General features: G+C 37.1%; 1 protein-coding gene across 2 annotated transcripts in view; it reads left to right on the forward strand.

Moving 5' to 3' along the window:
* CABCOCO1 (ciliary associated calcium binding coiled-coil 1) overlaps positions 1–16,111 on the forward strand; it is a 157,272-nt gene that overhangs the window by 47,437 nt on the left and 93,724 nt on the right. For both annotated transcript variants that reach the window (XM_043981546.1, XM_043981547.1), the window contains exon 4: positions 15,081–15,222. In XM_043981546.1, the coding sequence (XP_043837481.1) occupies positions 15,081–15,222 (142 nt within the window). The remainder of the gene's footprint in view (positions 1–15,080; positions 15,223–16,111) is intronic.

The raw sequence follows: 16,111 nt of genomic DNA on the forward strand, positions 1-16,111 counted from the left end.
TCAGAATTATTCTTCCTAGGCTGAAACTTTATATCACTGGCCTCAGTTCAAAGTTGATTTTTGAAGACTTGAGCAAAATCCATTTAGCTGCTCATAAAACCACGGGAGAGTAAAAAGGATGAATGCATAGCTAATCCAGAGCGGGGGCGGGGGAAGAGAGTATCCAATTTTTTTTTTCCTCTCTGGCAAAAAATACTCAAACCCCTCAATCTCAAGACAGCTAGAGTCACCAGGAAAGAATGCACTCTTAGTCAGCTCCTCCAAGAAGGAAGGTGATGTAGGATTCAGGGGAAAACATGGGCTATTGAAATCATGTGTGCGTAGGGTGCAGACCCACAGCAGCAGCAGACTTGAGAGCACCATCAGTGGAGAAGAGATACAATGTAGTTATTACGGTACATCTCTACACCAGGGACCAAAGATTTTGATCAATGTGGGAATTCTAAGTATGAGAACTGCCTTCAAGGCCATTCAGTTCAACAAATATTAAGTACCTACTGTATAGCAGGAAGTATCGTATTAGTGATTAGAGAGTCAGTTTTGGAGTAAGGATGACCTTGGTAAAGTCCTGCCTTTGTCACATGCTAGCTGTGTGACCCCTGGGCAAGCCAATTAACTTTTCAGTAGACCCACAACAAAGACTATAAACTTCAGAACAGTTACTGGTGACCTGCATTGGTGGAGAGAATTTCCTCTGTGGGGAGGTCCTTCCTCCGATGAATCACAGGTACAGACCAAATAAATGGATAAAATAATCAAATGAATTAGCGAATAGAAGAGTGAAAAACATAGCCAAACAAACATAAATGTGCTAAGCACTGTGTTGATGCTGGGGATACAAAAACAAAACAGACCCTCAAAAATTTTACATTCTATTGGAGGGAAGAGAGATAGGGACAGAGATAGAGATAGAGACAGACAGAGACATAGATATAGATAGATATGTGTATATATGTATGTGTATGTATATATGTGTACATATAAACATATACATAAAAGAAGAAAACACACACAAAATGAGCATTTCAATTTGTCTATAAAGTAGTCTTCAAGACTAGTCTATAGCTCAGAGAGGAAAGTGACTCACCCATCATCACGTAGTGCTAAAAGCATCATTTGAACCAGGTCCTCCCAACTACAAGACTGTTGTCTGCACCTGTAATTGCACAACCCATTCATGGCTGCCCATCTTCTCTGCTGTTCATCCATGTGTTCCTGAGACTCCTCCAAAGAAAAAGAAGATATTTGGCGGGGGGGGGGGGGGGAAGAGATACATGAATAAGGTCACAGATCCATCTAAGCAGGTACCAAAGCACTGAGCCATCCATGTAGTCCCAAAGGAACAGAGAGAATACCCAGGCATCATATGCTGCAAATATCTTCTGGACCCTTCCACTGATCTCTCTTTATTGCAACCCAGCCAAATCCAGATTTGAGCTGACCTAAGGCACTAGGGGGAAGGAGTCAGGGAAGAGCAGTTATTGGAGCCCCATTCAAGTGTTAGAGCTGATATATCTAGGTCTTGGCCACCGATAGCCCCACTTTCTTCAAGTAGAAAGGAAGATCCCTTTGTCCCTGCCCAACTCCACTGACTTATATCAACTGTTCATGTTGCTGAACCAATCCTCAGTTACAAGGCGAGTGGTATCTATTGAAGGCGTTTGATCCCACCAACCTGGGGATGAATACCATCCCTGCCAGTTCCCACCTGTGTGACCTGGAGCGAGTCACAGAACATGAGGCTCAGTTTCCTTGTCTGTAAAATGAAGGCTTAGACCAGACGGCCTCTAAGGCTCCTTCCAGCTCTGAAGCGATGAGTGCTCTAGATTTGAAAGCTGTAACGTGGCTGCTTTCAAACTAACCGAACTAATGTTCATTAAATGTCTACTATTTGCCAAGATAGCTACAAAATGAAACCATGCCTTGTCCTAAGGGGCTTCCTTCCTACAAAGGTGGGGGAGGAGGTACAACATGTGTGCGAATGAATAAATCCAACACATACAGAGAACAAGACACAATCATTTCAAGGCAGAGAGAGTCAATAACTGGAGAGATCAGGAAGGGCTTCATGGAGCTGGGTTTGAAGGAAATGAGGGATTCTCTGGGGGTAGAAGTGAGGAGTGAGACCATCCTAGCCATAGGGGACCACCAGTGCAAAGGTGCGGAGGTTGGAATTTTGTGTTAGGGGAATAGCTAAAAAGTGAAACTGGACTAGAAAAAATGGGAATGAAGGAGACTAACAAGAAATAAGTCTGGGAAAGTAGATGGAAGCCAGATTGTGGAAGGCTTTAAATGCCAGATTGAGGATTTTGGATTTTAAATTATCCTAAATTCCTAGGATAAATCTTCTATCCAAAACATTGCTTTTGCTACATAAAAACCTTAATCTTTTATAGTGGGAAGGATCATGGGGCTAGAGCTGGGAGGAGCCTCAGAGGCTCCAAGCCCTCATTTTATAGAAAAGGAATCTGAGACCCAAAGAGGGTCTCTATGACTTTCCCAAGCCACACAGTGATTTTGCCCTCACCCCCATTTTGTAGGTGGAGAAACTGAACCCCAATGTGTGTGACTGACCGAGGCTATACAGCTAGTAAGCATCAGAGAGAGAATTGAACCCAAGTCTTCTAACCCCAGAATCCTTGCTCTTTCTCATACGTGTTTAATGCGGACGTTGCAAATGTGACGTGAAAACTCATATGAAATGTCTGACAGTCTTGTACTCATGAGGGACATGGGTTTGGATCTCACCTCTGGCACCTAGTAGCTGTGTGAGCCCCATTGAGATGCTTATCTTCTCTCAGCCTCAGTTTCTTCATCTGTAAAAATGGGAATGATAGTGCTCTAATATTAACCCCACAGGGTTCCAAAGTGCTTTACCAACTAAAAAGCACTTTGCAAACCATAAAGGGCTCAGAGGTCAGCTCTTGTTACTGCCAACAGAGAGCAGACTTAGGTGGATTCTTCCACACTGGGCAGGCTTTGAGTATGGGCCAAGGGATGAGTCACATGATCAATGAGAGAATTAGCCCTTCTCCGGGTGGAGATGCTCATCTGAAAGTGGAATGATGGGTTTTTCAGCCCCAGCAACTTTCAGTTTGTATATAACAGAAGAAGTGCAATCGACAACAGTGAAAGGATTTCCCAGAAGAGCAAAATCATAGACCTGTGAAGTACTGGAGATGCATATTATAGATGTGTGTATATGTACAGGCTTTTCTGTGTATGTCTATATATACACACATATTCACACAGACATACGTGGATATTGCTTAAGGCCTTAGATTTTATCAGGAACTCTTCATGGAGAAACTCCCTCCACTTTTAGAAGTCACAAATCCTCAGCAATTTAGAATCTTGGAGCATTCCTAGGGCTCTGAAATGCTCTGTGACTCACCCATAGTCAGAGGCAGGCCTGGAACCCGGGTCTGTCTGACATGAAGGCTGTCTTCTCAATATGATGTAATAAGGCTCTTTAAAACTGCTTTGCCTTCAGCTAAATAGATCTCAAATTTCCATTTTAAATGGTATACCTTACTCTTTTCTGCTCATTCTGATGGATCCATGACTTTCCCAGTGAGAGCACTCCCTCCACTACTGTAGATTGCAGTGCCTCCCCACCCTGTCATCCTGTAGAGTTCTTAGCATTTTCCCCTAATAAATCCTCCATCAAAAACAAAACCACCATTGCATTTGGCGGGGGGAGGGGGGAAGGGGGAAGAAGGGGTTTTCCTCATCTTCATCCAGTAGCCCAGAACCACTCAGGCTGTCCATCCATTATCTCTTCTTCATCACCAATGGACATTTTTTCTGTTTTCCAGTATCCCTAATTTCAATCACCAAGTAGCCCTTTTCCAACTTCTCAATCAACAGTTTTATGAACTGCTCCTGTCCAACAGGGTTTTTCATTTCACTGAGAACTCCCACTGACATCAAATGGAATTAAATGTGGAGATGGAAATGTGAAAAGAATCAGACCTCAGTTATTTTTAATAAAATAGAGGAGGCTGGATTTATCCAGCAAGAATTCAGTGGGTATGCCACACGCAGAAGAGGAAAAACAGATCTATTTGATTCAAGGTGATAAGAAATGGTTTCCAAAATCATAATCAGGGCTTTCATGTTTTTGTCCAATATCACTCTTCTTTCTAAATCCTGCAAGTCAGAAAGTAACCCAAATTGACGTGTACAGAATTGGTCCTATTGTCTTTACCTTTCTATTTTTCTGCCTTGCTAATTTTCTACTTTTTCTTTCCCCGAGTTTTTATTTATATAAGTGCCATATCCATTATATACCCCATACTCCAGGATAAGTAAGTTCAGTATATCTCTCCTGCTTTCCATTTTCTAACTGAAATGGTGATGAGGAGAGTTGTAACAATGCCATCTTTGTGAAAAGGTGAATTGAAGGTTTTGGACATGACACCTTTACAGTTAGATTGTCTTTCAAATGTCAAAGAACATAATGTTTTAGTTTAGCTATAATGTAATAGACTCTCCTTTGTTCAGTAAATGGCCTTTGGTTTGTTTTTGTAGTGATAGTCATAGAGTAAGACAATATGGGTTGGCAGTCTTAAAAACCCAACATGTCCCGCACAGAATTGATCATCTGTACATCCAAACTGGCTTCTTCTCCTAACCATGGTATTTCCATTAATGAGCACCACCATCTTATCAGTTATCCAGGCTCAAAACCCAGCATTCTAAGGACCCAAAACTGAACCTCAGGGCAAATGAGGGCAATTGGGAGTGGGAGGAGGAGAGGCATCAAAGGCATCACAAGGGATAGTCTTACAATGGGTGTAGTCATGGTGGAAGGAGGTACTCTGTCAATCTATCAATAAACATTTATTAAGTTTCTAATGTGTTCTGGACTCTAGGGATATAAGGCCTCAAAATGAAACCATTTTTGCCCTTGACAAATATATATTCTCCTGGAAACCATTTCAGAGTTTGAACCTCCTACCTAGGGACTTGTCTAACCAACTGAGCCAATACATCTACCACCATCCTATCTATGTAATCTTCAATTCAATATATTAGGAATTCATTAAATTATCATTTACCAATATAGTCTAAATTCAAGGCCCCGCCCCCCCATCTCTGGAGCATTTTGAAGATGTGCTTTTTATTGCTTTTTTCTTTTAAAAGTAGAAATTGTTCATAAGAGAAATGCAAATTAAACAACTCTATACTTTCATAACATACCTAATAAATTGGAAAGGAATTAAGTGATTTTAAAAATAGCCAGTGTTGGAGGGACTATGGAAAGACAGGCACACTAAAACTCCTATTGGAGCTGTTCATTGAGCCAGTCATTTTGGAAAACAACATGGAGTCTTACAAGAAAAGTCACTAAAATGCTCACATTCATTGACAACTAGATCCAAGTATTGTATCAACCCTCCCAAAAGAGGCCAGTGGCAAAGAGAAAGGGCTTGTATGTAGTAAAATGCCTATAGCAACATTCCTGATAGTAGTTTATTTTTTGATTGTTGTTTTAATATTAGAAACAAAGTAGGTGGGTTCCCAGTGACTGGAGAATGGGCAACCAAATTAGAGAGAGAGAGAGAGAGAGAGATTGAGAGAATATGAATATAATGGAATATTATTGTACCATAAGAAATACTTCATTTGAGAAATGCAGAACACAGGAAGACTCATGAAAACCAATGCAGCACAAAGAGAGTAGAAGCCAAGATGGCACTACAGTGAAAAGAGAGCTTAAGACAGGAAGACCTGACTTCAAATCCTACCTTATACATATTTTAGCTGTGATTCTTTGGCAAGTCTGTTAACCCTTGTCTGCCTCAGTTTCTTCATCTGTAAAATGGGGGTGATAAAATAACACTTACCTCCTCAGGTTATTGGGATGATCAAATAACATAATATTTATAAAGTTCTTTGCAAACTTTATTTTTAATGTTTTATTTCATTCCCAATTACATTTAAAGACATTTTTAAACATTCATTTTTTTTTATTTTGAATTTCAAATTCTTTCCCTCTTTCCCCTCACCCTGCTCCCTCTCCTTGAGACAGTAAGCAGTTTGGTATAGGATATACATGTGCAATCATGCAAAACATGGTTCCATATGAGTCATGTTGTGAAAGAAGGAACAGAACAAAAGAAATGAAAAAATAAAGTGAAAAATAGCATGCTTCAATCTGCATTGACTCTATGAGTTCTTTCTCTGAAGATGCATAGCATTTTTTCATCATAAATCCTTCAGAATTATCTTGGATCATTATATTGCTGAGAATATCTATGTCATTCACAATTGATCATTGTACAATTTTGCTCTTACCATGTACATTATTCTCCTGCTTCTGCTCACTTTGCTTTGCATCAGTTTGTATGTCTTTCCAGGTTTTTCTGAAATCATCCTGCTCATCATTTCTTATAGCACAATAGTACTCTATCAGAATCATTTATTACAACTTGTTCAGTCATTAACAACATCCCAACAATTTCCAATTCTTAGCCACTACAAAATGGACTATAGTTGTACAAATAGATTCTTTTCCCTTTAAAAAAAAAATCTCTTTGCAATATACACCTAGTGGTGGTATTGCTGAGTCAAAGGGTTTTATAGCCCTTTTAGCATAGTTCCAAATGGTTCTCCAGAATGTTTGGATCAGTTCCCAATTCCAGCAACAGTATGCTCATGTCCCAGTTTTCCCACATCCCCTCCAACATATATAATTTTCCTTTTCTGTCATATTAGCCAACCTGATAGGGATGAGGTGGTACCTCAGAGTAATGATTTAGAGTATTTTTTCATATGACTATAGATAGCTTTGATTTCTTCATCTGCACACTCCCTGTTCACATCTTTTGACCATTTATCAATTGAGGAATGACTTCTATTTTTGTAAATTTGACTCCATTCTCTATACATTTGAGAAATGAAGCCTTTATCAGAGACACTTGCTACAAAACTGTTTCCCAGCTTTCTCCTTTCCTTCTAATTTTGGTTGCATTGGTTTTGTTTCTTCAAAACCTTTTTTAATTTAACATAATCAAAATTATCCATTTTACATCTCATAATTCTCTCTGTCACTTGTTTGGTTATTAAGCTCTTCTCTTCTCCATTTATCTGACAGGTAAACTATTCTTTGATTTCCTAATTTGTTTATGGTATCACATTTTATGTCAAAATCATGTACCTATTTTGGCCTTGGTATATATAATGTGAGATGTTGGTCTGTACCTGGTTTCGGTCATACTGTTTTCCAGTTTTCCCAAAAGTTTTTGTCAAATATTGAGTTCTTGTCCCTACAATTGTGTCTTTGGATTTATCAGACAACAGATATACTATGGACATTTACTAATAAGTTTTTTGTACTTAATCCATTTCACTGATTCACCACTCTATGTCTCAGCCAGTATCACATACTTTTTTATGATTACCACTTTATAATATAGTTTGAGATCAATTATGGCTGGGCCATTTTCCTTCAAATTTTTTCATTAATTCCCTTGATATTCTTGAACTTTTGTTTTTCCAGAAGAATTTTAAGATTTTTTTCTAGCTCTACAAAATAACTTTTGGTAGTTTCATTGATATGACACTGAATAAGTAAATTAACTTGGGTGGAATTGTTATTCTTATTATATTGGCTCAGCCTACCCATAATCAGTTGATATTTTTCCAATTGTTTTGATCTGACTTTGTTTGAAGTGTTTTGTAACTGTGTTTATATAGTTCCTGGATTTGTCTTGGCAGGTAAACTCCCAAGTATTTTACAGTTTACACTTAAGATAAATGAGATTTCTCTTTCTATCTTTTGCTGCTGAGTTTTGTTGGTAATATATAGAAATGCTGAGAATTTATGTGGGTTTATTTTATATCCTACAACTTTGCTAAAGTTGTTAATTATTTTAACTAGGTTTTTTTAGTTGATTCTCTAAATTCACAATTACATCATCTGCAAACAGTAATAATTTTGTTTCCTCATTGCCTGTTCTAATTCTTTCAATTTCTTTTTCTTCTTTTATTGCAATAGCTAGCATTTCAAGTACAATACTGAATAACAGTGGTGATAATGAGCATCATTTCATCACCCCAATCTTATTGGGAAGTCTTCTAGCTATCCCCATTACAGATAATGCTTGCTAATGGTTTTAATAGCTATTACTTATCATTTTAAGGAAAGCTACATTTACTCCTGTCCTCTCTAGTGTTTTTAATAGGAATAGTTATTGTATTTTGTCAAAAGCTTTTTCTACAACTATTGAGATAATAATATGATTTCTATTGGTTTTGTTATTGATATGGTCAATTATACTGATAGTTTTCCTAATGTTGAACCTTCCCTGCATTCCTGCCCTAAATCCCACCTGGTCTTAAATGTGTGGTCCTTGTGATGTATTGCTACAATTTCCTTGCTAGCATTTTACTTAAATTTTTGCATCAATATTCACTGAGGAAATTGGCCTATAGTTTTCCTTCTCTGTTTTGGCTCTTCCTGGTTTGGATATCAGCAACATATTTGTGTCATAAAAGGAATTTGGTAGTTCTCCACCTATTTTTCCAAATAGTTTATATAGTATTGGAATTAACCATTCTTTAAATGTTTGGTATAAGTCACTCATAAATCCATCTGGCTCCAGAGATTTTTTTCTTAGATTGTTCATGGATGGCTCGTTTAATTTCTTTTTCTAAAATGGTATTATTTAAGTATTCTATTTCCTTTTCTATTAATCACAGTCATTTATATTTTTGTAAATATTCATCCATTTCACTGAGATTATCAGATTTATTGGCACATAATTGGGCAAAATGGCTCCTAATCATTGTTTTAATTTCCTTTTTGTTTGGTGGGAAGTTCACTCTTTGCATTTTTGATACTGATAATTTGGTTTCTTTCCTTTTAAAATCAAGTTAACCAATGATTTATCTATGTTATCAGCTTTCCTATAAAACCAGCTCCTAGTTTTATTTATTTATTCATTCAATGTTTTTATACTTTAATTTTTTTTGATTTTTCAAAATATTTTATTTTCCCCAAATGCATGTCAAGACAATTTTAGCATTCATTTTTACAAGATATTGAGTTCCAAATTTTTCTCCCTCCCTCTCTCCCCTACCCTCTTCTTAAAATGGTAGGCATAGGTTATACATATGCTATCATGTAAAACATATTTCCATATTAGTCACAGTTGTGAAAGAAGAAACAGATCAAAAGGGAAAAAACAAAAAAGAATGAAGCAAGTGAAAAAAGTATGCTTCAGTCTGCATTAAGTCAATCAGTTCATTATTATGAATGGCATTTTCCTTCATTAAGTCCTTTGTACTTATCTTGGATCATTGTGTTCCCAAGAACAGCTAAGTCTTTCATAGTTGATCATCACACAATGTTGCTGATACTGTGTACAATGTTTTCCTCATTCTGCTTATTTTGATTTGCATTAGTTCACAAAAGTTTTTTCTGAAATCGGCCTGTTCATCATTTCTTATTGTATAATAGTATTCCATTATATTCATATTGTAACAATTGGAATGACGCCACCTGCTGGAGACTTACTGTAGAAGAGTTCTGCCCATGAAACGAAGGTCTTTGAGGGCAAGACCAGGAGTCTTTTCTTTGGCGTCAGGAAGTGATGCGGGCTAGTGGGAGGAGGAAAGAAGAGACTGGCACTCGTTCTGAGGCTCTTTCCTCTGGACTCTGGCGGAGAGCGGAGCTAGAAATGCACTCTCCCTTTAATAGATAGGAATCTAGGCCTTTCCCTCTCTCTTTACCAAATTCTTATTCTCCTTAATAAACACTTAAAAGTCTAACTCTTGCTAAAGCTTATAATTTATCGGCGACCACTCATTGGATATTTTAGACAGACTAGCTAGAATTTTAGCCCTTAACAATATACTACGGATTGTCCAGCCCAATTGATGAGCATTCTCTTAATTTCCAATATTTTGCCACTACAAAAAGGGCTGCTATAAATACTTTTGAACATGTTGGACCCTTTTTCCCTTTTTTGTGATCTCCTTAGGATACAGACCTGGTAGTGGTATTGATGGATCAAAGGGTAAGCACAGACTTGTTGCCCTTTGGGCATAGTTCCAAATTGCTCTCCAGAATGGTTGGATCAGTTTACAACTTCACCAACAGTGCATTAATGTTCAAATTTTCCCACATCTTCTCCAACATTTATCATTTTCCTTTCTTATCATATTAGCCAGTTTAATAAGTATGAGGTGGTATCTCAGAGTTGTTTTAATTTGCATTTCTCTAATAAAAAATCATTTAGAGAATTTCATATGCCTATAGATAGTTTTGATTTCTTCATCTGAAAACTGCCTGTTTATATCCTTTGACCATTTATCAATTGGGGAATGGCTAGTATTATTATAAATTTGACCGAGTCCTCCATATATTTGAGAAAGGAGGCCTTTAACAGAGACACTTGGTATAAAGATTGTTTCCCAGCTTTCTGTTTTCCTTCTAATTTTAGTTGCATTGATTTTTTCTGTACAAAAGCTTTTAAAACTAAAAATAATAAAAATTATGTATTTTATATTTTGTAATGCTCTCTACCCCTTATTTGGTCATATATTCTTCCTTTCTCCATAGATCTAACAGGTACTCTATTCCTTGCTCTCCTAATTTGCTTTTGTGTCACATTTTTTGTCAAAATTATGTACCCATTTTGATATATAGTGTGAGATGTTAGTCTATATGTAGGTTGTGTTCTTTTGTTGTCCAGTTTACCTGGCAGTTTTTGTCAAATGGTGAATTCTTGCCCCAAAGGCTGGGGTCTTTGGGTTTATCAAACAGTATATATACTGTCTTCATTTACTACCATGTGTTGGGTACTTAATATATTCCATTGATCCACCACTCTATTTCTTAGTACCAAATAGTTTTAATGATTACTGCTTTATAATACAGTTTGATATCTGGCATTGCTAGGCCACCTTCCTTCATATTTTTCCAATAATTCCCTTGATATTCATGACTTTCTGGTCTAAAAAAAAATTTTTGATAGTTTGATATGGTACTGAAAAATAAGCAAACTTTACTTTCGGTTTTATCAGTCTCTCCTTTGATTTTCAGTATTTCCAATTTGGTATTTAATTGGGGGTGGTTAACTGGTTCTTTTTCTAGTTTTTCTGGTTGCATTCCCAATTCATTGATCTTCTCTTTCTCTATTTTACTGCTGTTTGGCGATATAAACTTTCCCCTAAGTACTACATCCAATAGTATATTGTCTCATTGTTGCCATTCTCTTTGTTGAAATTATTGTTTCTATTATTTGTTCTTTGACACCCACATTTCTAGGATTAGATTATTTAATTTCCAATTAAATTTTAATCCATCTTTCCACTGCCTTTTATTGAATATAATTTTTATTTCATTATCATCTGAAAATAATGCTTTTAATATTTCTGCCTTTCTACATTTTATCATGGGTTTTTATGCCCTAATGCTTTGTCAATTTTTGTGTAGGTGCCATGTACTGCCATTCAATTTTCACCAAAGGAGTATTGTATTTAATTTTTCTGAAATTCTGTTCACCTCTTTAATTTCTTTTTTGTTTGTTATTTGTTACATTTCTCTAATTCTGAGAGGGGAAAGTTGAGGTTACCCATTAGTATAGTTTTAACGTCTATTTCCTCCTGTGACTAATTTAACTTCTTTTTTAAAAAATTTTGATCCTTTACCATATGGTGCATATGTTTTTTGTATTGTTATTACTTCATTGTCTATGGTACCTTTTAGCAAAATGTAGTTTCCTTCTCTTTTTTGTTTTTGTTTTTGTTTTTTTTGTTTTTTAGTGAGGCAATTGGGGTTAAGTGACTTGCCCAGGGTCACACAGCTAGTAAGTGTTAAGTGTCTGAGGCCAGATTTGAACTCAGGTACTCCTGACTCCAGGGCCAGTGCTCTATCCACTGCACTACCTAGCTGCCCCGTTTCCTTCTCTTTTAATAAGATCTATTTTTGTTTTTACTTTGTCTGACATCATGATTGATACCCCTGCTTTTTTCACTTCAGCTATAGCATAATAGATTCTGCCCAGTCTCTTACTTTTACTCTTTGTGTGTTTCTCTGATTCAAATGTGTTTCTTGTAAACAGTATATTGTAGGATTCTGGTTCTTAATCCGCTCTATACACTTTCATTTTGTGGGTGAGTTTATCCTATTTGCATTCACAGTTATGATCTCTAACTGTGTATTTCCCTCCATCTTATTTTTCCCCATTTATCCTTCTCTCTCTCTTCTTTCTCCCTGTCCATTCACACAAGTGTTTAGTTTCTGACCATCACCTTCCCCAATCTGCCCTTCCTTCTATCAGTCCCCCAACTTTTCTTTTATTCCCTTCCTCTCCTACTTCTCTTTAGGAAAAGATGAATTCTATACCCAACTGTGCATGTATTTTATTTCCTCTTTGAACCAACTCTGATCAGAGTAGGTTTCATGTTATGCCAACCCACCTTCAGTCTTTCCTTCCACTGTAATAGGTCTTTTGTACCTACCTCTTCATGTGAGATAATATACCCCATTCTATCTCTCCCTTCCCTCTTCTTCCAGTGTAATCCTCTTTCTTATGCCTTAATGTTGTTTTGAGGGTTTTGAGGTATCATCCCGTAAAAGTCAACTTATACCTGCATTCTCTGTCTATAAATACTCCTTCTAACTGTCCTAATAGTGATAAAAATCCTTAGGAGTTGAAATTATCATCTTCCTGTGTAGAGATGTAAAAATTTAACCTTATTAAATCCCTTATGTTTTCTCTTCCTTGTTTAACTTTTTATTGTTCTTTTGAATCTTCTGTTTGAAAATCAAATTTTCTGTTCAGCTCTGGTCTTTTCATCAGGAATGCTTTAAAACCATCATTGACTATCCATTTCCCCCTGAAGGATTATTCTCAGTTTCTCTAGATAGGTGATTCTTGGTTATAGCCCTAACTCCTTTGCCTTCCAGAATATCATATCCCAAGCCCTCCAGTCCTTTAATATAGAAGCTACTAAATCACAAGTAATACTGACTGTAGCTCCATGATATTTAAATTGTTTCTTTCTGGCTGCTTGCAGCATTTTCTCATTGACCTCAGAGTTCTGGAATTTGGCATTAATATTTATTGGAGTTTTCACTTTGGGGTCTCTTTCAGGAAGTGATTGGTGAATTACTTCTATTTCTTTTTTTACTCCATGGTTCTAGAATATCAGGGAAGTTTTCCTAGATAATTTCTTGAAATATGTTGTCCAGACTCTTTTTTTGATCATGGCTTTCAGGTAGTCCAATAATTCTTAAATTATCTCTCCTAGATCTATTTTCTAGGTCAGTTGTTTTTTCAATGAGATATTTCACATTTTTTCAGTCTTTTGATTTTGTTTTGTTGTTTCTTGATGTCTCGTGGACTCATTAGCTTTTTTGTGCTTCCTTTACCAAGATGTTCTCTATTTTTTCATGATTCTCTTGCATCATTCCCATTTCTTTTCCCAAGTTTTTTTCTGCTTCTTTTACTTGTTTTTTAAATCCTTTTTATGCTCTTCCATTTCTTTTTGGGTCTGAGACCAATTCACATTTTTCTTTAAGGCTTTTCTAATGGGTGTTTTGACACTGCTGTCCTCTTCTGAGGTTGTGTTTTGATCTTCCCTGCCATCACAGTAACACTATAAATCAGATACTTTTGGGGGTTTTTTGTTCATTTTTCCAGCCTAGTTAATGACTTAAAGTTGGGCTCTCCTCCTGGGGTAGAGAGGGCACTATCCCAAGCTTCTTGTTCCAGGGGCCTGGGGCCTGGGGCCTGACCTCTGGACTGCTGTGGTGGGGGCTGAAGGTCTTACAGCTGATATGCTGTGTTTCTGGCCTGCTGTGTCACTGGTCTGCTGCACCAGAGCCCCAATGCCTTGACACTGAACTACACTAAGGCTCTTGGCCTCCTACTGGCTTGCTGGGTGTGGAAAACTGCTGGTTTGCTTGGATGACACCTAAACTGGATTGCACTCCCCTTTTACCTGAGTGAGACAAACCTTTCCTCATGACCTTCTAGGTTGTCTTGGGCTGGATAATTTTTTCACTCCATCTTTTTGTTGGTTTTTGAGTCATTATTTGTAGTTATTTGGAGATGAATTTGGAAGAGTTCAGGCAAGTTCCTGCCTTAGCTTGGCTTTAAACAAACTGCAAACTTTAAAGAGCTATATAAATGTGAGCCATATACAATGTCAACAAAACAATACCAAGATGCTTCCAAATTCAACTGTATTGCAAAGACTAATCTTGTTTCCAATGAAAATGAAAGGCAGTACGCAATAGTGAATAGAACCCTGGACTTGGAGTCAGGAAGAAAGTTAAAATTCCACCTCTGACACTAGCTATGTGACCCTGGGAAAGTCCATCTCTCTTATGAGTTTCCTCAACTATAAAAGGAGGAGGTTGAACTAAATGATCTTTGAGGTTTCTTCCAAGTCTAAATCTATGATAGTATTTATTATGTTATGAAACATGACCCCCTTTACTTGGTAAGAGGTGGGGAACTATGGCTATGGAAAAAAGGTATAAATTGTGAGTAAGTATCACTTTATGGGTTTTAATTTCCATTCCTCATTTAATTCTCACAACAACTCTCCTTAATACAATCCTCATTTTACAGATGAAGAAACTGAGGTTGAGAGTTTAAATGAATTGCCCAGGGCAAATGTCTGAAGCAGATTTTAAACTGTAGGCTTCCTAACTTAAAATTCAAGATGCTATCCACTGCCGCCACCACCACTATCCCCAAAATTCAGCTGAAGTGAGGTATGCTGGGAAATCATCCTGATATTTAAAAGCTTGAATACCATTATTAAATAAGAAGAATGAGAAAAATTTTTAAGCAAAAGTCAAAACTGTGCTTAAATGCTTCAGGCATTATTGTGCAACTATTTGTGTAAATAACTCTCAGTTGCTAGGGTTGATGACTGCTTTCGAGGAAGGAATTTAGGCAACAATATTTGTGCTATCTGTCTTTGGAAACGCTGCATTTTAAAGAGTTCTGAAAGCACTTTTTTTTTTTGCACTCTGAGTAGGTCTTGAGTGCCAAGAAAACATCCATCATAATTACACTTACTTTTCATTTCTTTGAATTTCATTTCAGCCCTACATGCATCTCTGGAAGACAGCATAAAGTTTCTGGGGGAAGCCATGGCTGAAATTGGCCCAAATACCATAGATAAGCCCTATATGAATGTCTTTAATGTACAACAAGCCAACGAGATCATCGATTATCTGAAGATGAGGTATACTCCCTTTACCAAAGCTATTCCAACCCTGAAGAAAGGGCCTCAGAAAATGGTCTATGAGATAAAAGAAAGCCTTTAAGCATCTTTGGACAATGCCAACTTTTTATTTTTGTACATAGTACCAGATCACATAGATCTGCCACCTAACAAACAAAAGTCAGGAAATGCAAAGTTTCAGCTAACTTAACATCTCTAAAATGTGATTATGGTAAGATGGCATTTTCTAAAGTTCCTCTTATGCTAAAATACGCCAGGATATTTTTAGGTCTAGTGCCCAACCTCACTTCTTCTTGAATATCTCATGTTGTTTCAGGCATACTTCCATAGAATCTCTGAGATTAAAGGGGCCCCAGGGGCTGTCCAGAGGTACCAAACTCACAACACAAAGACTAAGTACAGCCAGAACCAGATTAAAATGTGATTTTTAAATGTTTGATAAAATAAAGAAAAACAGAATACAACAGAGATAATGTTAATTTGTGGCTTTCTAAGTCAATATGCACCTATAGGTACCATTTCTATTTGAATTTGACCTCATTGATTCATCCCACCTAATGAAGAGGCCCTCTGCCTTTCACCCAGAAAATAGCCATTCATCCCCTGCTCAAATACATCCAGAGGTAGAGTTAACAGGCTCCCATGGAAACCCATTTCACTTTCAGCCAAGACTAATCTCAGTGAGATAGACAGTGGATGGGGTGATGGGCATAAAACCAGGATAAGCAGAGATCAAATTCTGCCTCTGGGATCTAATTAAGTGAGCTTTGTAACAGACCATGGACAAACCATTTAACCTTTATGAGCCTCAGGCAACATTCTCAGACTATAAGTTATAAATGACCATGAACTGTGCCAGTGGAGAAAGTGCCTTCAAATAAGGCCCCAA

This window comes from Dromiciops gliroides, chromosome 2 (assembly GCF_019393635.1).
Source record: "Dromiciops gliroides isolate mDroGli1 chromosome 2, mDroGli1.pri, whole genome shotgun sequence".
In the NCBI taxonomy this organism is placed as follows: domain Eukaryota; kingdom Metazoa; phylum Chordata; class Mammalia; order Microbiotheria; family Microbiotheriidae; genus Dromiciops; species Dromiciops gliroides.